Here is a 24,164-nt window from a genome sequence, read left to right as displayed (position 1 = left end):
GAAAGGAATATTTCGATGTTCAACTCACTCCCACTCCAGTAATCCCCTATGGGTGTAAAAATATATGCATCAATGATTTACATTCTTTCAGTGCCATATTCAAAGTATCTTAGAGATTCCAAGGTACTTGACAAGTATTCTTTTAAAAAGAACTTCCCAGTGACATATGTTTCATTCTGCAAATGAAGAAATGGAATTAGTGGTTACACATTGGGAAAGATAATGATAACTGGAAATCACCGGCAGGTTTACTAATTTGTTAATTTATCAGTTAAGGAATTTATTCAACAATATTTCTTTAGCCCAACATTAAGTATTTCCTTCGTGTACCCAAAGAAATCACAAAGCCAACTAGCTACTCATCTTTGGTTTGTATGTATTCTAAAAATCTCAAAATTTCCCCCACAAAATCCGACTACCTAAAAATCTTCATTCCTCTTTCTCCCTGCCTCCCCAAAAAAGCTTTAACTTGTTTCTTCATCCACACAGACATTCCACACATAGTCTGAATTTTAAAATAGGCCATGCAGCTTCACTGTCAGTAGAATAGAAACTGCCGGTTCCAAAAAATCTCAGCATGGCCTGGTCCCTAAATTAGTCCCCAAATCACCGGACCTTATACAGGAAATCAGGATCCAGTATCTTAAGTTTAAAAATTAAAGGGAGGTTGGAAGCAAGGTATAAATGGGATTACACACTTACCCAGGGTGACTCACGCTCATATGATCAAGATTAAACTGAGCACGGAATCTACAATCAGGAAAGAATTTTTCCTCAGGGGCAGAAAGGGGTGTGGGATTTCCAAATGGGCACTAAAGTAGGATCTTCTGTGTGGATCAGGTGAGCAAATCCCACATAATTAACTTCCTACTATCAATACAAGAAAGGAACAAACACAGGTGAGCTGCATGCCTTCCCAAAAGGTGCCGGTCTAAAGCCCCTTCAGATGTTTCCAATGCGCCAGAGATTAGATGGAGAAGCAAAAGAGATTGGGGTGGCACAACCGTGTCAATACACTTAACATTACTGAACTGTGCACTTAAAAATGGGTAAGAGGGTACATTTTATGTTATGTGTTTTTTTAAAAAATAAAAATTTTAAAAAAGAGTGAGAGACTGGGGTGAACTTACCATATTGTCACTGCTCTAAGGGGCAGCTAAAATGCTCTTAAAATGTCAAAGCATTTGAATTTTGGTAAGTACAACAACCCACTGAAGATGGGGATAGATGTGGCAGATTGGGAATGGCACTGGGCTGGGTGTCAGAAAGCTTGCATCCATGACTACCTCTGCCTGCTGAAACCAACTGGCCTTGAACTCAGGGTATTTCCTTGGCCTCAATTCCCTAGGTCCTCGTTTTCTCACTGAGAATAGGATCAGTAATTAAGTTTTCCTCCTTTCACTACTTTAAGTATTTCTTCTCCTTAAGTACTTCAATAAAAATCTCAAAGTTATGAAAAGTTATTCTGCCTTGGAAATACACGGTTTAGAAACAACAGATTCTCTTTGAAAAACAAACATGAATGTTTTCAATACGAGAAACTTATCTGAAACATTAAAAATACTTCAATATCCATGTTCCAATATCCCTCAGTTAATAAGAACATGGGTTTCTCAACATATAACTATTTCTCCAGCTTGGGAATAAAAATTGCATTTGCTAAAATATTTAGTATGCATAAAACCTACTATAAAAGAGTATGTTTTAGCTGTTTAAGCATCACTGAAATCAGTAGGGAGATACTAAACTTTTAAATATATCTGAGTATTAAAAATTATACCTTAAAACATAGAAATAATCAAAGTACCAACATCCTATGAATTTTAAGTCAATCTATGCATTTTCTCTTTAAATATAAGTAAATATAAAATCATTAAAAGTTTAAATATGTATATTCAGTTTAATGATGTCTTATTTAATTATGAAAGAGACATTTCCCTTTAGTAACTTATGCAAAGGGCAATACATCTGCTTACCTAATATTTTACAACTTCTGCTTAACTAACATTTTATAACTTATTTTTCCTATATGTTAAAGCAAAACCAGAAATTTTAAAGTTAAAATACTCCCACTGAAAACTGATAAGCTATATATTTTTTTATGCTGCACTTGGATGACTACTTAATGTTGTGGTTCTCCCTAGGAGCATTTACACTTGTTTACAGCAAATTTAAATATTCATTGAAAACATCTATCACTGTGTTAAACAACATATGGGTTAGAATAAATTATAGAAAAAAATCTGAAAAAATAACTAGAACTATCAAGAGACTCCTAAGAAAAGAAGTCTACCAAGTATATGGTTTTAAAAATACAGGAAAGCAAGGCAATAAAGTCACCTGAAATGAAAAGAGCAAGGCGTGAGCCCAGCCTTCGATTCTTCCTGCGGGACAGAAGTCACAGCCTTTCTTCATAGAAGCTGGTTCTGGGTCTCCACCACCAGCCAGCAACAGCCCTTTTATTCACTTCGGGAGCAAGGTGATCTACTAACTGAACATACTTGAACTCTCAGTGCAGTGAGAGGGTGTGGCAGACACTTCGTATAATAACAATAGTGATACCGTATAATAACAATAATGATACTCAACACTTACAAAGCAGATGGGAAGATTCTCTAAGATCTTGCAGGCAGATGGGCAGAGTATCTTCCCGAGTAAGGAAATGGAGGGGAAGGGACAGAGAGTGAAGGATGGACAGAAGGAAGGGAGGGAGGAAAGGTCAGCCAGCTCATCAGTATGACACCACAGTGGTGAAAAGTCGACAGTACAATCTGGGTTCCCAGCATGGAGAAATGAACACTTTGACACCGAGACAGTTAGGGTAGAGTAAATTGAAAGACGCACACTCTGATGAAGAGATGGTTAGAGCAGGGTAAGGAAGGAATTAACAAAAGCTGAGGATAGCCATCGTTTTATAAGTAACTCCCCCAATTCCTTTTATTTTGGGAGGGGGTGTCAAGATCTTTCTGCAAGGTATAAATAGAATCATAAAGTTCCCCTAAGAAACTAATATGTGAAAAAGATGATAGCTTTCTAAAAACAGAGTGAACTCAGTAGGTAGTTGGAAATAAATTCTTTATTCCTCGGCTAGGATTAAATAACCATTCCCACCTGGGCCACTTCTTGGCCAATTTTCTAAGAGTCTGTCTTATCTATCTCTCTCTCTTGCTCTCATTCTCTAAAATGGACTTTAAAATCAAAGTTTAGGTTCAAAGAAACAGATTAGAATATATACATTACACACAGGGAGAGAGAGAAAGAGAGACAGACAGACAGACAGAAATCTGAAAAAAGAACTTCTTTAGTCACACAGAACTATTTTGGTGCGCTTTTACAAACCAACCACATCTCAACTAACCAAAAATTAGGGCAAACTAGACATGTACTATGAAGACAGTGGGAAAAAAATATCTGAAATTAGAACTATTCCAGGAAATCTGGACTGTATTTTAATAATAGGCTTTCAGATCCAATAACCAGAATAACCAGAACTTCTGGTGAGGAGCTAATCCTCTTCATCTTTAAGCCATTCATAAGGCCCTCGATTCAGGAATGCACGTTCTTTTTCAAATCGATACCTGCACAGTACCTTCCTTGATTTCATCACATCTTTGAGCTTCTTGGCGATGGTTAGGTACTTTCTCATATTCTCACCTTTCTAAAAATTCCCTTTCACTTTTGTCATCCTCTAAATATGTCCCCTTTAGGGGAAACTTTGATCTAAATCACATATTTTTTAAAGGATCACAGCATATTTCCCTTATCTCACAGAAAAGAAGCTGAAGTTACTTTCTGAGTTTTGGTTCTTGCCTTCCTATCCCACTCTCTATACACATTTACTTCTATTGGATTTTCTTCCTTTTCCCATGTTTCCTCCATGCTAACTCAGCACTTATCCAAGGGTAAGGTGAGGACCACCTACATCAGAATCAGCAGGGATTTGAGTTAGAAAATGCAGTTTTCTGGACGTCTACCGAGATTTACTAAAAATTTCAGAAAGGGCAAAAGGCTCCAGAATGTTCATTTCAGAAGTTACCCAGGTGATTGGTATGCACATTAAAGTTTGAGGTCCACTGCCCCAAACCCTTGATTCTTCCTTCACCAAAGGACACGGGGACTCTACCGAACTATTACATGAACAAGTGCCGTCAGAGCATCTGAGAAGAGAGAGCAGCATGGCAGTTCTGTTCACCTTCCTTTTGAAATACCGATAGAGGAGGTAACAAAGTTTGGAGGCTGAGCTGACTGTGAGACATCAGCACAAATGCAGACTCATCAGCCCTGCTCCGTGGCTGCTGCCAATTACAGTAGCCAGACCTGCAAGAGGACTGATTACATGTAATTTATAAAAAGTAAACAAGCTGAGCGGCTTGTGAACAATGAATGGTGATATTCAAGCCAAGAGGTAATAAAAAGCATGAATAAATGACTCAGCATCCCCCTCCCCACCCAGACAACAATTGGTTGTACTCCAGCTAGGATTAGCATGGGAAAAAAAAAAAAAAAAAAGAGTATTTGGGGCAATGATTTAAATGATAACAGACCATTTACCATTGGAGAGAGATTTCTGTCTCTTGCAGAAACCCCTGTGACAGGGGTGCATGGCCCCAACCTCTGGGGTTCAAAAGCTCAGGCATCTAAATGACTTTTTCTCAACCTTATTGAAGCCAGAAAAGGAAATGCCTGGGTCCAAGGCTGCAACACAGTCCTGTACCTGAATTATGGCTTTTAAAGGAAACACAGGGAAATAGACCAAATGAATAATACAGCTGTAGGAACCAAGTTTTATGAAGGATTCCTCTACCTGAGGGTTTCCCAACTTCTGCCCTATTGATATTTGGGGCTGGGTCACTCTTGGTTGCAAAGGCTGTCCCGTGCATTGTAGTATCTTTAGCAGCGTCCCCGCCTCAACCCACCAGCCGCCAGTAGCACCCCCAGTGGCGACAACCAAAAAACACCTCCAGACATTGTCAAACGTCCCTGGCGGGGGCAAAATCACCTTCCCACTTCCACTAAAAACCACTGCTGTACACAGACACATCACGAAGATATGTTCGTATTAGTAAACTAGCTCGAGGAACATATTTTTGACATCATAAAGATCTCATGATTTTTGCTTTTAAATATACATGTATATACGCCTCTTAAGTCCGCGATCCTACTTTTTAAAATATATTTTTCCGATACCAGGGACTACAATACACAATCTTAATATGGTGTCAGGGAGCTATTTAAGCCACTACAAACGTGCCACATAAGGAAATAACTAGTGGGCTCCTTGCCTTTCCGAGTCACGATCAATCAGCTGTCAACTTTATCGCCAGAGGATTCACGTCCACTTAACACAGCCAAAGTGTCCATCAGGCACAGGCCACCAAGTGCTAGAGCCCATAAAACTTTTAGGAGCCCACAAAAAGTGTCTTAATATGAATTCCTTTTAAAATCAGAATAAAAAATGAACATAATAAGGATAATAACTATCTAATAATAAATCCAGCTTGGAATATATTCATCTATCTGGACACAGTTGCAAAATATAATTTTTATTCTTTTTTTTGTTAGAGGAAGGGAGCCCTTGAAGGCAAAAGTACCGGGGGCTCGTGAAAAATCACAATGAGCCCCAGCATCAAAAGGGGGAACAAGAAATTAAACAAACAAGTGCAATCCGGTGCGATGGGCACTGTCCTGTGGGAATGGCCGAGCATCGAAGGGGAACAAAACAGACGCTCTTGGCCGGCTGGGTCTGCATGGGTGAGTGACAGTGGTGGCGGGAGTTCGAGGGAGGCTCCCGGGGTAGCCTGGGTGTGGAGGCAGAGAGAGGACCAGGAATCCCTGGAGGAGAGAAGCGCACAGGCCAAGGCCAGAGTGAGGGATCACAAAGGCAATTCGGGACCTGAAAGCTCAGTACAGCTGAAGCGGAGCGCGTGAGTGAGAAGGAGGTCCACGCACGGGCCACATCACAGAGAGCCCTGCAAGCCAAGAGAAGGGGTTTGGGCACTCCTCAGAGCAAAGGAACCCTGCGGAACAGCCTCAAACTGGAGCCCGGGACGATCAGATCTGGGTTTCAGAAAGGCCATGCTGGCTGCCTTGATGAAGCTCGTTTGGAGGGACGCAAGGATGGAGACAGGGAGATGAACTAGCTATTGCAGAAATCCGGCAGAAAGGCAAAGGCAAAGGCAGCTTAGGCAACACAGAGGTCAAGAAGTCAAGAGATCTTTGGAAGGTAAAACTGACAGGATTTGGTCACTGGATGTGGAGAAGGAGAAGAGAACAAAGAAAATCCTCTGGCTTATGCCACCGGGAAAGGGATGGTGGCGTGACTGACTGAGAGAGGGAACAGCAAGAGGACGGGGTTTGGGGAGAGGATGGTGAGCCCTGCTGTGGGCACGCGGACTCCCCGTTGCTGTGGGGATCTAAGCAGTTAGAGATCTACTAACCAGTTAGAGCCAAAGATGTGGAGTGACAAATGGGCTGAAATGGTGTCTTCAAATCATCAGCATATAATTCAGGGGCATTTCACTGGGCTTTACGATCCACAGATGGGCTTTAAAGGTTAGGAAACATGCAAGGGGATAATAAGGTTTGTGTTTAAGTTTGTAAGAATTCTGTGGACACTACTATATATAAAATAGATAACCAGCAAGGACCTACTGTATAGCAGAGGGAACTATACCCAATATCTTGTAATAACCTACAATGGAAAAGAATCTGAAAAAGAATATATAACTGAATCACTCTGCTGTACACCTGAAACTAACAAAACTGTAAATCAACTAACAACCAGCATAATGTGGGCACTGGCCAAGCAGGGGGGAAAAAAAAAAAGAATTCTATGGAAATGGAGAAGGTGGAGCTTTTATCAAATTTTCAAAAAAGTTCATGAACTCCCAATGGACGAAGAACTACTAACAGTGTGACACGGGAGTAGAGACCATCCAGGGCTAGCCAGCACGAGAACGCTTAGGAACTCCAACACTTCCAGAAACCAGAGCCTGGTATCAGGAAGGCACAGGGAAGAACATATTTTGAGAAAATGGACTGGGTATCTCCAACGATGTAGTCAAGAGTTTCATGAAAAATAAAAATTAAAAAGTTCAGATCTAGTTCTGCTAGATTGGGCAACCATTGGGGATCTTAGTGGGAGCCGGGTTAGGTAAGGATGGTGGAAAAGGACCCGGGCTGTATTCCACTATGAGATGAGTAGCAGGTGAGGAAGAGGGGGCCGCCAAATGGACACAACTTACACACGAGTCTGGCTGGAAAAGGGAGCAATACAAAGAGTCTCGCTCCAGCCCCATCTTTGAAATTTGAACTCATCTTTTAAGGTCCTGGTGAAATCTCTCTTGCCACCTTCATGAAACCTTCCCGGAGTCCCTGAATTCACCTCCCTCGGCTGAATCCTTCTAAAGCCTGGCCTCACACATCACTGATCACAACATAACTTGCAGTACTGAGTGCCTCCTATGTCCCTAGCAGCATATAAACTCCTGAAAGGTAGAGGCAGTGCCCTCTTGGGACTCTTCTGAATTCTTTGCAATGCCTTGTTCTCAGCGGGCATCCCCTCAAGGACTGCAGGGTCTGACCTGAGAAGTAAGAGATCTGGCCCTGCCAGAACAGCTGGTTAACTTGTATGACCTTGGACAAATCAATTAAGTCTCTCAGAGGCTATTTATTTTCATTCCCTGTAAAAAGAGGAGGCTGGACTCCGCACTAGGGAAGAAGGAGATAAGTATAATTGGGAAAGATATTCGATATAGCTGTTGTTTTTGTAATGCAAATCATAGAAAGTAAAACTGGATTAAAAGCCACGGGAAACTCAAACAATACATGATAGAGAAATGGGTTAGAAGAGGTTGAGAAACATTGAACTAGACGATTTATCATTTTAGGCTTAAAATTCAACAAGTATTTGGTCATGCTACTCAAGAGATTGTGCCAGGTACCACCTTGTGCATTTCAGACGCAGAGAACAAATGCCATCTTTGTCCTCTGGAAATTAATAACCTATTACAAACACCAAAGAATGATAAATGAAGCCATAATTTTCTTTGTAAATAGATCATGTGTACACACTTTCTACTGTGTATACTGTGGGTCATTAGGAAAATCATCTAGAAAGATACGTTAAAACTAAAAATATACCAGGCATGCTTTTCCTGTTTTGACTCTTCCACTGCTTAAATGAAGAGAAAGAAAAAAGAAGAGAAAGAGAAAAGAACTACAGCATCAGTTTAATTTTGTGCACTTTTCTTCAGAGATAAATGACCTGGATACGCTGTGAAGATTACTCAGAAGGCCTTAGTTTTATGTAACAGCACCACCAGGAACAAATTAACTGCCCAAATACTTCGCATTCTTCCTAGCTCAGTATTTCCTTTTACCTTTTTCCAACACTTCAAACATTTAAATCTGAAGTTGTCGGGGAGAACTTGTAAAATCCAATCCTCCTACACAACTTTGGGGTCAATTATAACTTTGCCAGAGGGTAGGGGCTTCAAATGATGCTTCCCTAACCCAGTGGGGTGAGCCTTCCTCACCAAGTTCTACGTAACGCCACTGGAATTCACAGCACTGGAGGTAGCATTTTTACCAAGTGTTTCTCTTCCAAGTGACAAAGATGAAAGCACTTCTTTCCCCGCAGATCCAGTGGTCAGCCCTCCAATCAGAAGCACTTTCCTCTTGGTTACGATGACCCTAGCCAAGGCACCGATGGGAATGTGTGATGGACTGGAGTCGACAAGGCACACCAGGTACTTAATTCTTTAACCAAGTAGTCATTTCAGGGAGGAGTCCTGCTAGTGAGAAAGTGGCCTGACCGCATTTCCCAATACAGTAGTAACTAAAAACTGCATTTCGGGAGAGAAAAACAATCTACCTGCTGGGTAGAACATTAGGATTCCTAGTCTTGATTACTACATAACAGGACATAAATAACTCCCCCTTTTTTTTTTAGAGAAAAGGTGAAAGATTGTGTGTGTAAGGATTTTGACATGAATACTTTGTGATGTTGGTAGTGAGGCTTCTCCTACGGAGGAAGAAGTGGAAAACAAGGGGAAAAGGGGAAAAGGGCAAGAGGGTAGGGATTCCTGGGGGAAAGGGTGCTTTTTACCTCTCTCCCACTTAAAAAAGTTAGCAGAAAAAATTTTATAGCAACTGGCTAACTGATGTATTAAATACAATAAATATTTAATACAAAATATTAATTACAGAATATTAAATACAGTAAAAACGACAACAAAAATAGATTGAGTTCTCAATCCCCTGACGCTACTGTCCTGCATATTTTATTTCATAAAAGCAAGCCTCTTAACTAAAATTATATTTACCTGCTTATTTCACATAAAACTGCTAAATATCTCTAGGCAATAATGACAAATATTCAATTCAACCAAGCAACACGAAGTCAGTTACAAACCCTGACTGTTAATTAACATTTTTTCCCCTCTTCAGACCAGAGGATGAAAAGTAAAATGAAATTTTAATGTTTTCTTTTTCCATGTGTGATATTCTTAAAGAAGAACCATATGTAAAACTTCTCAAAAAAAATTAAACGACACGAGTTAAAACAAAGGAAAATAAATAAAAAAGGGAAAAGAAAAACAATGAGCAGGATAGTTAAAGCAAAGTTTAGTATTTTTCTTCCTTTTAAAAAAAAAAATGACCTAAGATTTCTACATTGAAGAGAAATGTTTGGACTCTTGGTATATTGTTTTTAATTCATGGAACAATGTAGGCATTTGTTTTTTTCCTTTTAGGACACTGCTGTTGTTGTTGGTGGTTTTTTTTTTTGAACACATGGGGAATTACCTAGGCCAAGTATGAATTCAAAGAAAAAAGCTGGGAGTAAAAAACCACCACCATACGAAAAACTTGTGGTAAATTTGGCATTCTTTCCAGTGTATAGAAGTAAAAGAAAACTCAGTTTAGAAATATGATAAAAATTTCTGAAACACACAGAAAGGAAAGAAGTTAAATAGTAGGGAAAAAAAATTAAGATCACTCACATTTTCCCTTCTAGAAGCTCTATTTCTTTGCGACTTACATCTTCACATGCAGTTTGCATATAGTAGCTCTGCTAAAAACAACCACATGGAAAATTTTTGTTCCAGATAACACTGCAGGACGGGGCTTGGCAGCTACAAGCTGTAATCAGAATGCTTCAAGGGCTAATGTAACCCAGATAACGACCAAGCATGCATTTCGGTGCAGAGTCTTAACTATTTTTTTTTTTTTTTATAAAGCAGGCTGTGGGAGGGTCCAAAGCTGCTGGGTTCTACTTTATACACATTCAGCAATGAGCATTTTTCTCTTCAGTTAGGGAGCCTTTTGCTCCTAGGAATAAAAGAATTGCTTAAAATATAAAAGATTCTTTTCCAGTTAAGGCATTCTTGTAGGATTTGAGGTGCTCACACAGACAAGCCTGGAATGGTCGAAGCTTCCAAGTTCCTAAAATGACTTTTCCCAGTAATTCCACAGGCCTGCATCGCCATCTCCAATTCATTAAGGCTCCCCCAGCCATTGAGTTGGCAAATGAAGAGGCTACAAATTTAAGGACCGTGGAAATCCAAGGTACAATGAGCCACTTTCCCCCAGGAGTAATCTAAAGAAGAAAAGAATGCTGATTTGATTTGTTCCTGTAGCTGAAGAGGGGGGAGCAGACAGAGACCTGGGTCTTGGTAAGTTTCCTGTACTCAGTCGACTGAGATAAAGAGTCACAGAAGTGCTGTGACTTCAATCCAAGTTCAAGTGGCAAATTCAGATGGAGCTCTAACTTGGGGGAAATGAGCCACCATGTTAATGCAAGGAATGTGAAATGGGAGAAACCCTTCCATCAACAGTCAGGAGGGGTTTAATGTGATCCAATGGTGTTATTCTCTGTCCTCCAGCCCTGGCTGGCACTCACACAGCTGGGTTAAGATGGCTTCCAAAGTCCAAAATAAGACGCTAGCCCAAGGCAGCCCGGGCCCTCCTGCTGGAACTCAGAAGCAAATGAATCAAAGGCTCTTTTATTCTCCCTCCTACCAGAACATGCTCCCTCTCTGTTGTCAACTAAACGCTTGCCAGAATGAATTATTTAGTTCCAAACAGACATAAAGAAATCTTAAATAACACATGTCCCTTAGAATTTTAATAAGTTCAGGTGACCGGACAAGTGGGGTTGTTTGGTTTGTTGTCTAGCCCGGGACAGAAAATTCACTTGTGGTCAGGATCCCATCAGGAGCATTCGGTCATGGCAGAAACTGAAACTTCTCAAACTGCAAGTTACAGCTGACATCCAAATTCCATGCATGAAACGGAGCCGTTCTGTCCTTTTCGCTGGGATGTCTGAACTCAACACAAAGTCCCCGTTCTTCCTTGAAAACCAGGCTTCCCTTCTGATTTTGCTATTTCTGTCAGAAGCACCTGGATTCTTCCAAGAATAGAGCCTGAAATTCACCTGTGAAGTCTTCCCTGGCTGCCCCCATCCCCCTCCCCTCTAGTCTGAGCTCTTAAGCAATTACTGTCTGTATCAACCATTTGGCAATTCATCATATACAGCTTTATAAACATAGCTCTTGTAAAACGATTTAAAGGAACATGCATTTACAGCTTGTCTTGGGGAACAGATTAGAAACTCCTTACGGGAAGGGAGTGGGCCTTTCCCTCCACGGTATTCAACACGTGGCACATTTACAAAAGCTCCAGAGATAACCTGTTTATCAATTCAGTCAACAGATACCTGGTGAGCTTCCACTCTGTATCAGACACAGCAGCACAGGCACGCGGCAGCCCTGGGCTCAGTGAGCCTGCATTCTGTTAAGGGAAGCGCCGGAGGGTCCCCAAAGAATTCTGCCTCTGCAGTTCTAATATATTCACTAGGCTATTTAAGATGAACAAGAAATGAAGATTTATTTCCCCCACAAAAAGGAAGCCTATTGAGAAGCTCCCCATCTGCCCCTCCCTCCCAAGGAAAAGTCTGAGAAGAGGAATGTTAGAGGGCAAGAGAGTTTAGAATGTAGATGTGTTGCCCACCCCTTCCCCATTTTACAGATAAGGAAACTGAGGATTAGAAGGATCCAAAGATCACGTGAATAGTGGCAAGGCCCAGGTGAATTCTGGGTCCTGACACTCAGTCCAGGGTTCCTTCCACCATGGCCCAATTTACCCAAAACTCTTCAAAAATAAAGTGGTAATCCCCCTGCTACGATGTTCCTTCTCGCGTGTTAGTCTCTGTAAGAAAATTAGCAGTGCCGGCAGTTAATCACCTCTTAAATGCCCACAACCTGCAAATCATCAAGACCTTAGCTACATATTTTTTATGTCAACTCCAAACTATGGAATCTTACTTAGCCTTAAAAGTGCCTTGTCACTTCATTTCTTTCATATTCTTTAAGCGGACTCATTATGGCAAAACACACTGAAATAACCAGTTCACCTGTCAACCAGATTATCCAAGTATAAATTCTTGCCATATTTTTGTATTTGTTCAAAGATGATCAGTTGAAAAAAAAGAATTAAAAACAGCAGAATTCTAAAACTACCCTCCAAGCTGATACACCTTCTTAGTAGTAATTTTGAATCCCAAAAGACAACAATCAGATTCAGGGATTCAGCAACTCATATCACTAAGCCCAGGCACAACAAAAGAATTAACTATCATTAACTTTCATAAAGACAATGTAAGTGCTAGTTGATGATCTTTCTTAGTAGAAACAATGTTCCTGCCTTATTGGAAAAGGTAAAAAGAAAACATTTGAAATTTGAATGGAATGTTCACTAATGGAAGAATTGCAGGAAAAAATTTCCTTGAACAGAATAATTATGCTCCTTCAGTCTCTGTAAGCAAAAGCTTCAGAATCTGTTGACTACTGGCAATTCCCAGTAGCAGAATCTGCTACTGGGAATTGCCAAAAAAGGGCAGGAAAAGCTTCCAAACATCCCAGTCCTCTTTGTCGTAGTGACACTCTGGAACAGGGACTTAGCCCAGCTCCTGGGGTGTCCTTGAACCAAGGAGATGCTGTTATTTTGCCTTCCCCATGCCTCTCTCCTCCATGTAAGATGTCAGGTGACCACCCAGAGGAAGATGCTATTTCTAAGTCCATTCCCAGAACCACAAGTTCAGACAGAAAACATCCTATAAACTGACAGCTGAAGAGCAGAGCCCAAGCTGGGTGCAGATTACACACCCAAGAACTGGCTGAGGTTGTGCTCCCCAGCTGGCTGGCAGCGAGCAGGCCACCTTGCCCTGGCCCAGAAGCAGGTTCTCCTGCTGAGATTGCACACTGGCCCAAGGCAGACATCTGGGCCATGGAGGAGCCCAAACTTGGTGTCTTGGCTTGAGGCAGGCCATAGGGAAGCTCCCTCTGCAGAGACAGGGGGACAGCCAGCTGGCTTGAAGCAATCCTTTGTTTTCAAGACTTACCTTTTATTTCAGCTAAAATTTCAAATCCTGATGAAAATTCTACCATGATTTCAAATGGCTGATTTGTCTTTAAACAGCCCTTTAAACATCTGAGCGCTGCCGTTGAGTGCATACTACCAAGAGTCTACTCGGTTTCTATAACCCTAGTGACATTGATCTGTATGTGATTCTACTCAGGTCCTTAACAGAGTGAAAAATCAGCTGTTTAATATATAACACAGGGTGAAAACAGCAACACAGTAGGAGCAAAACTGAGAGAAAGCAGAAAAATCTTCACCTCCATATTAAGTGGACTTCTAAAAATTCTCAGAGGATGGAACACATGCAAGAGGTCCTTACCCTTTTGCAAATAAATATAGAAAAAATTAAAAAGAGGCAAAAAGGCTGGAGAATCCGCTCACTAGTCTTTGTCTTACTGTCTTTTATGCCACTTCCACTCTCTTTATTTAGGAAATTCAAGAAAAGCTTCCATATCTGAGGAACATACTAATATAAAAAAACAATGCTGTTGACTATAAAACAGCAAACATAAAATGGAGTTGTAAATGGAATGCATGGGGGCCATAACTTGAGATGACTTTGAAGATAAAACTAAAACAATTTTTTGTCACTTAAAAGCCCTGATGGATCATCTTAATCAATGCTTGGACTACCCTATAAATACTGTAAAGAGCGAGACAACTGTCAAAGTCCTCTGGGCCAAATGTTCCCCAACGAAATCAATGTTCAAACTCCCTTAAGTCTCATTTAACAATTACAGTACCAAGCATCCAAGATATCTTATCACAGTGAATCCGTTCATTCAAAACCATTATCAAGCAACATTTTGCCTACTGGGTGGCCAACAATGTTTCCTTTCATCCAGAAAATAAAGATTTTACATGAAAACCAAACCAGCACAGGAGATGCATGTATATATGCCAATGTCTTTGAGGGGCAAAGCTGCTTTAGCCAAAACTATCTGAACTGGATACCAAGCCAAAGAGCAATCATCTGGGAATGTCAAAATCTGGGCAACCAACTCGACAGTGCAAATATAAGACAAGACTCATTTTAACTTATAAGTCTCCAGTCACCCTCTTGGACCCCTCAATTCTGGTGGCCACCCTGCCCACTTTCTTCCTGGGCTGTCTCTATGTACTTCATTAGTGTGGAAAGAAAACCCCAGTGCCCAGCCAGGCAAAGAAAACCCCGCCTCCCTCCGCTGTTAGGCATATTCTCCCCTCAGTTGACAACAATTTAGGGAGCCCACGGTCTCTCTAAGTATTCCTATGGTTTCAGTCTACATGAAGCTTGTTCCTCAAAACATCTATGAAGTAACCATAGTACTCCACTTGGGCACACAACCAGAAACCATGTGGCGTTGCTAGCTACCTTTTGTGCACACATGCTTGTCTTGTGTTTCTCCAGCACTGCACCTCTGATCAGCAGCCCGCCGCTTCCTTGCATGCTCAACCAATATCCACAGACTCATAGAAAGTTACAACTTGAAAGGCTGTTTACAGATGACCCGCCTGAGTGCCACTTGAAATCAACTAGATGAGTCATTAACCTTTTAAAGCCCAGTCAGGCAGGCAGATCTGGGTTCAAACCCTGCCTCTGGCACACTCTGGTTATGTAGACTGTGTTCTCATCTGTTAACCAGATAATACCCGCCTCATAAAACTGTTGTAATGATCAAATGAAATAATTTTTTTTAAATTCAGATTTTCCATTTTCTTGGTCCTTGGTTAAGACATAATCTTTGGGGCTGATTTTCTTCCTGGTTTGTATTACATTAAATTGCAAGCCCAAGAGGCAAGGCTTTTTTCCCACTGTATTTTTTAATCTTATGGTCCCTAGTCCAGTGCGGGGCATCTTTTGAGAGAGCCATAAACCAATCATGTGAAAGAAAGCATTAAACCTCTATTACCACTACCTATTTCAGCTAATGTAGTGTTCTTCAGTTCCCCCAAGGACCCAATCATTTCCTAAACACCGCCTTCTCAAAACAAATACATCTATCAATCCACTCCCTCTTCCCACACACATACAACCTTCTCTTCAGAACTCAGAGCTGAAAACAACACTGCCTCTCCCCAATTTTTGGATTAAAGTCAGCATATTTACCAGAATATTCAGGCAAAGTGTGATAGGTGGAGAGACAGGATTCGAAGGATTCAGAAAATCTCTGGAGAAACTTTCTTAGGATTTGTGGCATCAAATCCTTAAATAAGAATTACTTGCCTATAACAAATTCTGGCAGAAAGTAAACCAGAAACTCACCGGTGAGTTGGCGGTGAAGTTAAATATTGCACTTAACTCCGTTCTATGCAAGCAAACAGTGACTAATAGGATTACCTCGAGTTCTCACTCTGGATGTAGATACCCTTCCACAAGAAACAGGTTCCATTATTAGTGTCGGCCCCCTGGTAGTAAATTTATACTTAAGGGGGCATACATTTTGTTTTCGAGACATACTTTACTAGAAAAATATTTGCGTCATATGCCAGGGCGAAGGTGTCATTTCTTTCTTTTGCAGGGGGCAGCAACAAAAGAGCCAATGGGGGAGAAGGGGATAAGATCGCAGACCCCACCCCCCGCCCCGAAGAGGACACAGATTTCCACCTAAGCAAGGTTGGTTCTTTCAAGGAATATCCTCCTTAACAGCTAAAACGGTTTAACACATAATCAGCAGAAGCAACTCGGGTGGCCTGGGAAAGTACCGTAACGCACAGAAATCCTGACTGGCCCCAGCTGTCCTCTCCTGCGGGGTTTGACAGCGTGTCCACGGCGCCCGAACACCAGGCACCAGGCTCCCCCCAGCGCCCTCCTTTCGCAGCAAACTGCCAAGGCTCTCGGGACAAACTCCAAGGTCCCTCGCTTCAAAACCGCGAAAATGTGAACCGTGCTAAGCAAACGGTAGGGCGCGTAATAACTTTTTTCTTTCCCGTGTGCGCGGACTGGAGATGCTCGGCTCTAAGGCCAACTTCCCAGGTCCCCCGCCCGCTTCCGGCAACCACCCCGAGGGGAAGGCGGGAGGGAGCGCGGACCAAATAGAGGGCTGATGAGTTCCAACACCTCCGTGGTTTTCCCAGTGCGGGAAATTTACTACACGGCAGTCTCTAAGGAGTCCCTGCAGATATAACGAAAGGAGAATGCTCTCCCCCTCGCCCCTGCTAAAAGGAACAATAAAAACATGCAGCCGGCGCTCAGCTGGCCATGCCGGGCCCTCCTACGGGCCGATGTCTGGAATCTGGAGGAAGAAAGGTGCCCGGCCAAGAGGAGGCCCGGGCGTGAGTGTCCAGCCTGGGTCCCCAGCCTGCCGAGGAAAGGGCCCACGGGAAAAGGATGGGGACCAAGGGGAAGCAGCAGCCCGCGCGCGAGCCGCCCGGGAAGGGGAACGGCGGCCGAGCTCTACTTACATAACGCTTCAACTTTTTCTCCGGGGGTGACTTGCGGAGCCATCCGGAGCAGACCACTTCACCGCCGCTCATGGTGCGCGCCTCTCCGGCTCCGGGCCGGGCGCGCTCCCGACACCGCCGACGCCGGACAGCCGCGCAGCGGCGGGGACCTAGCTCTCCGGCGGCGCACCCCGGGCGGACGGGCTCCGTGGCGCGCCGGCTCTCGGCCTCCGAGCTTCTTCCCCGCAAGCAGGTCCGCGGACGTGAGTAGAAGCGGGCCGCGCCGCCGAGGCCGATACCTCGGGGCAGGGTCTGCGGCCGGGCCGAGGGCGCCCCGGCCTCCCTTCAGTGCGCCCGCCCAGCCGCCAGGCGCGTCGTCCCGCCGGCTGCCTCCGTCGCGCTCGGGCTCAACGGGACTCTGCCCCGGCACGGAGCCCAAGCCTCGGCCCCCTGCGCTCCGCCCCCTCGGGACGGGACCTCCCAGAGCGCTCTCTAGACAGACACGACGCTGCACGCGCGCACACCCACACTCACACACACACACACACACACACACACACAATGCCCCTGCGCGGTGCCCACTCCGACTCGACCGCTCTCGGTTTCGGTGCGCCCTGCGCGATCCTCTCCTTCCCCCTCCTCGCGGGAGGGTGGGTCACTTCCCCGCGGCGCCCGGGCAGCCGGGAGGAAAGGGGAAGCCGCGAGGGTCCCTTGGACAGCGGGCGCAGGGCTGGTCCAGGGCCACGGAGGGAGCCGCCGGCTCGGCGTCGCTGGGCAGGGCAGAGGTCCCGCCGGAGGGTGGGTCCGCGCTCGCCGCCGCTGCGGGAGAGAGAGGGCGGAGGGCGGCGAAGGAACGAGGCTCTCGGCTGCTCGGCTGCGGGGACCAAGCCCACCGTCCAGTCCCCTCGCGCTCCTCCCGCGCCGCCTCCCCCACCCCCGGGAGCGCGGCAGGTTCTGAGCGGCCCGGCCCCCGGCCCCGATCCCTCCCTCTCCCGGCCTCCCGGCTCCCTCTTCCTTTCCTCCTCCCCTTCCCACGTTCGGGCAGGCTGCGGTTTCTGCCCAGACTTTCTCTAACTCCGCCGGAGCGCTTCCAGCCAAAACAAGGGCCAGGAAGGAGGAGACGCACGGAGGGAGGGAGCTAGAGAGGGAGGGAGCGGGAGTCCGAGAGGCACCCTGGGATCTGTAGTTCGGGAAGCTGGAAAGGGGTCCTCGGCCGCCCGGCGGCATGGAGCCCGGAGCCCCCGGCGGCCTGCTGGCCGGGGAAGGTGGCGAGGCCTCGGCGAGGGCAGCGCCGCCGGGGCTCGGGCTCCGGGCGGAGCGAGGAACCTTCGAATGTTCAAGTCTGGAGATTGCCATCTTGGCTCAGCCGAGTGTCAGTTCGGAGTTAGTACTGTGTACGAGATCAGGAATTGGGGGGGGGGGGGGTTTGTACTTGACAGCATGCAAAGCAAAACAGCCCGGAGGGAGACCGCGCGCCCTGGAGAGTCCGCGACCCCCGGATCCCTGCTCGCGAGTCTGAAGGGCAGGGACCAGGAGGGCGAGGACCCAGGGGAACGCGCTAAGGCGACCAGCCTGGAGCGGAGGGCAGAGGGGGACCCTTCCGGGCTGGTGTGGGAACGCTTAGCGGGGCCAAAGGATTTGGTTGAATCGATCTCTGGGACATTTTGAAGTCTCACACTCCCTCCATTTGTTGCCAGTTTCTTCCACTTGACTTGGCATTTGTTTAAAATCTACCCTTGGGGTGTTGGACCAGAAAAGGGAAACTTACTGGATGTCTTAGCGCTATTTGCTTTCTTGTGTGTGCTTTACAATTATGATACCTGGTCCTGAGTTTAACACGATCCTGTAATAGAAATGTCTTTTCCAGTTTATTTGTGGAAAGCGAAGCCCTCACGCAAATTTTGGAAGGTAATATAAATAATCAGATAAAAGTGCTAAAAATAGTAGGAGATAAGTGAACATTTCTGGAAAAAATAACCTCAGGCATTTTCTTGTTAATACAACATTCACATTCAGGAGTTCCTCTGAGTTTGAAAAGCTTGTACAGTTGTAGTAGGAAATTAGGTGCTGGGGTGGTGAGAACTAGAGGTCCCTGCACTCATGGAAGTGACATTTCTGTGGCGGCGTAGAATAGTAAACAGGGGTCAACACAAGTACAGATTGTGATAAATGTTGTGCCCTGGGGGAAATAAACACAGTAAATTGGAAGAATAACCAGGGTGGGACCAGGTCAGATAGGATGAGAGAAGTCTTCCTTAAAGAGGCAGCTAGCCAGAGATTTGAAAGATGGTGTAAAGAAGAGAATCAGACTTGTTTTGTGAAAGATCAAAGGGATAACCATAAGGAGGATTGAGAAAGAAAAAACAAGCAAGGGGGTTCATTGTTTTTCTTAAATTTTAAGGCTTTTTAGAACACAAGTGAGTGTAATTTTTATGGCAGCTAATAAACCAAAGCAATTTTTATGTGAACTCGGGTTTTACCACAAGCCGTCCAAATGAAAATAAATCACTGAATTAGTTTTCCACTTCTCCCACAGGCACTGTGTCTGTACACTGAGTCAAAGTATTTATAATTAACATTGCTAAAACTAGTCCAGTCTTTCATAGTTAACTGTTGGCTAGATAATTTACCACTTCCTCCACTCCTGTTATAAAGTCCTTTTTTTAAATCTCTCTGTCTCTCTCTTTTTCTTTTTTTTTTGGCCGCACCCGTGTGGCATGCAGGATCTTAGTTCCCCAACCAGGGCTCGAACCCATGCCCCCTTCAGCGGAAGAGGAATTCTTGACTACTGGACCGACAGGGAAATCCCTAAAGTCCTTTTTTTTTAAATTGAAGTATAGTTTATTTACAATTGTTGTTTTAGTTTCAGGTGTACGGTATAGTGATTCAGTGATACACGTGTGTATGTATGTGTGTATATATATATATATATATATATGCTTTTTCAGATTTTTTTTAATTAATTAATTTATTTATTTATTTTTATTGTTGGCTGTGTTCGGTCTTCGTTTCAGTGCGAGGGCTTTCTCTAGTTGCGGCAAGCGGGGGCCACTCTTCATCGCGGTGCGCGGGCCTCTCACTATCGCGGCCTCTCTTGTTGCGGAGCATGGGCTCCAGACGCGCAGGCTCAGTAGTTGTGGCTCACGGGCCTAGTTGCTCCACGGCATGTGGGATCTTCCCAGACCAGGGCTTGAACCCGTGTCCCCTCATTAGCAGGCAGATTCTCAACCACTGCGCCACCAGGGAAGCCCCACGTTTTTAATAACATGCTTCCGACTCACAAAACCCCAACCCTGGGTGAACCTGACTGCACTTTCTTCTGCACCCAAACAGCAAAGCGCTGTTGGAGAAAGTTACACAACAGTATCAGTGACGTCACTGTAAATTCATGTTCAGTGACCTCAGATAGATAGATCCTCAGCTCCCTGCAGGGGCAGATCTTGGTCTTCTGGAAGCTGAAGCATGTACAGTTTGTGGAGTCATTTTAAAGGAAAAGAATATACAATTACAAATTAAAAATTACGATGAATATGAATCTAGAATGAGGAAATGAATAAGGAACAAATTACTGGCGCCTTTGAGATACAGATGCCTTTCTTTTGAGATCTCTATGATGATTTGCCAGAATCCTTACACGGATATGCGTTCTGAGTGCATCCTAACTTCCCGTCCCAACTAGGACACCCAACCTCTCCCAGCAGCTCCCCATTCTCGTGGGGACCTGTGCAGCCAGCTTCATTAGCTTTATGGATGTCTCTGCTACCTGGCAATCCCACTTCCTTTATCTGGACAGTGCACTATATTCTCCGCAAAAACTTTTCTTTCTGTCTGTCTTCTTTTTTATTAAACAACAGCTTTATTGAGACATAATTCACCTACCATAAAATTCACATTTTTAAAGTATAGAATTCAGTGGTTTTAGTATATTCACAAAATTCTTCAACCTCACCACTGTCTCATTTCAGAATATTTCATCACCCTGAAAAGAAACCCCATTCCTCCTCCCCCTGCATCCCTGACAACCAGTAATCTTTCTGTTTCTGTGGATTTGCCTCTTTTGGACATTTCATATAAATGGAATCATACAACATGTGACCTTCTGTGACTGGTTTCTCTCACTTAGCCTAATGTTGTCAAGGTTTATCCATTGTTGTAGCATGCATCAGTACTTCATTCCTTTATAATGTTAAATATTAAATGTTAAATACTATTGCATTATATGGATATTTCACATTTTTCTTATCCATTTATCAGATGATGGACATTTGGATTGTTTCTTCTTTTTGGCTATTATGAATGATGTTTGCAATAATTCTTAAACCATCATCAGATATCTCAAATGTCCAAACCCTCCATTAACCAAAGATCTTATAGTTTCATCAGAAAACCAAAGTGCTCAGATGGAAACTCCTTCAACCACTAGCCATCAAACATGCAAACCTACATACCATCTTCACTCCTACTCCCTCCTTCCCACAGCAAATGAAAGGCATTGCTTTCCTGTTATGAAAGGTCAGTCCCTCCACTTATGCTTTGGATTTCATGCCATTGCATCTTTTCAAGAACATCACCCTATAAATGATCTCTTCTCTCTATATCTAAATACTCTACTCTCTATGTAATTGTTTGTATCACTGGTGTGTGTTGCAATAAAACTTTATTTAAAATAACAAGTAGTGGGACTTCCCTGGTGGCACAGTGGTTGGGAATCCTCCTGCCAATGCAGGAGACACGGGTTTGAGCCCTGGGCTGGGAAGATCCCACATTCTGCGGAGCAACTAAGCCCGTGCGCCACAGCTACTGAGCCTGCACTCTAGAGCCCACCAGCCACAACTACTGAGCCCACGTGCCACAACTACTGAAGCCTGTGCACCTAGAACCCGTGCCCTGCACCAAGAGAAGCCACTGCAATGAGAAGCCCGTGCACCACAGCGAAGAGTAGCCCCGCTCGCCACAACTAGAGAAAGCCCGCGCACAGCAATGAAGACCCAATGCAGCCAAAAATAAATTAAAAAAACAAACAAACAAAAAAACCAACAAACAAGTAGTGAGCCAGATTTAGCCAAAGGGCTGTAATTTGCCAAATTTTGTTTGCTACCACCATGTTCTGATACGGTGCACATTCACATACACACATACGCATACACACCCAACTCTTTTTTAAATGGAAAGGAGCCATTACTATGATGCCTTTTCAAACAGCTATTGTGAGAGGAATCTTATATGAAATTGCTGATAACCGGCAGTTACAGATTATTTAATTCTCCCTGAATGTTAGCACTATTCCTCTGAATAAACTACCATAACATTAAAATGAAAGTTGGCTGCACTGTATTTGACAAAAGGATTGTAGGCAACAGACTACAGTTCTCTTCAGTTTTAACTGAAAACCGAGTTAAATTATCCATTCCTTTTAAATATACTCACATCTCTTAAGACAAAACAATGTAAAAAATCCTCTACAACATATATTGCCTTTTTTTAAAAAAAAATTTATTTATTTATTTGGTTGCATCGGGTCTTAGTTGTGGCAGGCGGGCTCCCTAGTTGTGGCATGTGAACTCTTAGTTGCGGCATGCGTGTGGGATCCAGTTCCCGGACCAGGGATCGAACCCGGGCCCCTTGCTTTGGGAGCATGGAGTTTTAACTACTGCATCACCAGGGAAGGTCTCTGTGGGTATTTTAGTCCCTGCACATTTAGTTTTGTTTTGTTTTGAACTTCATTTTATTTTATTTTTTATACAGCAGGTTCTTATTAGTTATCTATTTTATACATATTAGTGTATATATGTCAATCCCAATCTCCCAACTCATCCTACCACTACCCGCCCCCCCATATATTGCTTTTTAGCTACCTTTTTTTCTACCAGCTTTTCTCTCTTCTTTCACAGCCAGACTTCTGTTGAGTGTTGCTATAGTTTCTATCTCTTGTTCATCCTCCCTTACTCTTCAATCTGCTTCACCCTGGCTTCCATCCCACTTTCTCTCTTATATTTGCCAAGGTCATGACCCCCACGTCACTAAATCAGACGAGAATTTTCACGCCTTCCTAAAACTCTCAGAACCTTGGTCTCTGAGACATCACAGGTTTGAACCTTCCTATCTCCCTGCTCCACTCAGATTTCTTTGCAGGCTCTTCTTTTACTGGCCCTTGGCATTCTAAAGTCTAGCCCACCACTTTTCTCCTCCTATACTTTCTCATGTGGGTGGTATTAGACACTTCACAAATTTCCATCCCCAGCCCAGTTCTCTCTTCTGAACCACCAACCTGTAAATATAACTGCCTTCTTTACATGCCACTTTGTTCTACAAAAATCAACCAAATCAGAATCATGATCTCTTCCTCAGCTCTCACCAAATCAACTCCAGTTTCTTTTTATTTCTCTTGGAGTCGCTCTTTACATCTTCCTTTATTATCTTCCATTACCAACACACTACCAAATGTAGATGAGCTTGTCTATGGATTATTTTTCCATTCCATCCATTTCTGTACTACCACTTCTTTTCAAGCTCCTTCCTCTCTCTCTTGGATTTTTGGTCATATGCTTAAGGTATCTGGGTCCTTTTTCCCCTGACCCATAGATTCTCCACTTTTCAGCCAGAGAAATCATTGTAAAGCACAAATATAATCACTTCAATGGCTGCCCATTGAGCATAGGATAAAAACCAACATCCTTAACGTGGCCTACCAGATGTGAGTGGCCTCTCCCCTCCACAGGTATCCATCCAGCCTCATCTGGACCACTTACCTATCTCCTTCTGTGCTCAATCACTCAGGCCTTCTTCCGGTTCCTCAAACACACTCTTTTTCCTTTCCCCTCCAGGGCCTCTATGTTCTCTCTGTTCCTGTGCCTGGCATGCTGCTATCCTCGTTGTGTGACTTTCCTTTTGTTTTATTGCGGCTGGTTCATTCCTGCCCACCCTTCAGATTTCGGGTCGCCCATCTTTCCCTCCTGAAAAGTTTCCTCAGACCTTGCTTGAGTCATATTCCCTACTCTACCCTCTTACTGTCCTGTTGTAAGAAATAGATATCATAGTTGTCATTTTACATCGTTTGTGAGATTATTTTATTGATGTTGACTGCTCTCACTAGATAATGGACTCTGTGGAGGGAAAGGACCCTGTCTGTTTTGTTTATTCACTTTATTTGTACCCCTAACACCTACCAGGGTACCTGGCATATAATCAGTTCTTAACGCATATTTGTGGAATGAATGAGTGAATGAAGGAAGTGAAGGGCTTTGCTCAGGTGGCTGATGACCCAGATGTTTGCTCGCTCCTGACAAGGTAACAGGAGATGGTGCTGGAGTCGAGGTGTTTGGGTATTGCTACAGTCTGAATGTTTCTGTCCCCTTAGAATCCTAACCCCCAGGTGGGGC

General features: G+C 43.8%; 1 protein-coding gene across 5 annotated transcripts in view; it reads right to left on the bottom strand.

Annotated features, from left to right (window-relative positions):
- The window catches only part of GAB1 (GRB2 associated binding protein 1), a 124,028-nt gene extending 107,091 nt beyond the window's left edge, over positions 1-16,937 (bottom strand). For 4 of the 5 annotated variants that reach the window (XM_082390018.1, XM_082390020.1, XM_082390019.1 and 1 more), the window contains exon 1: positions 16,807-16,937. In XM_082390018.1, coding sequence (XP_082246144.1) covers positions 16,807-16,878 — 72 coding nt within the window. In that variant the 5' untranslated portion in view covers positions 16,879-16,937. Of the gene's footprint in view, positions 1-10,004; positions 13,162-16,806 lie in introns of those variants that run through there. The other variant, XM_082390022.1, reaches the window with a different exon arrangement.
- Between the last annotated feature and the right edge of the window lie 7,227 nt (positions 16,938-24,164).

The sequence above is a fragment of the Balaenoptera borealis genome (genome assembly GCF_965194805.1).
Source record: "Balaenoptera borealis genome assembly, chromosome: 4".
Taxonomy (NCBI): domain Eukaryota; kingdom Metazoa; phylum Chordata; class Mammalia; order Artiodactyla; family Balaenopteridae; genus Balaenoptera; species Balaenoptera borealis.
This window is presented reverse-complemented; position numbering and strand designations above follow the sequence as displayed.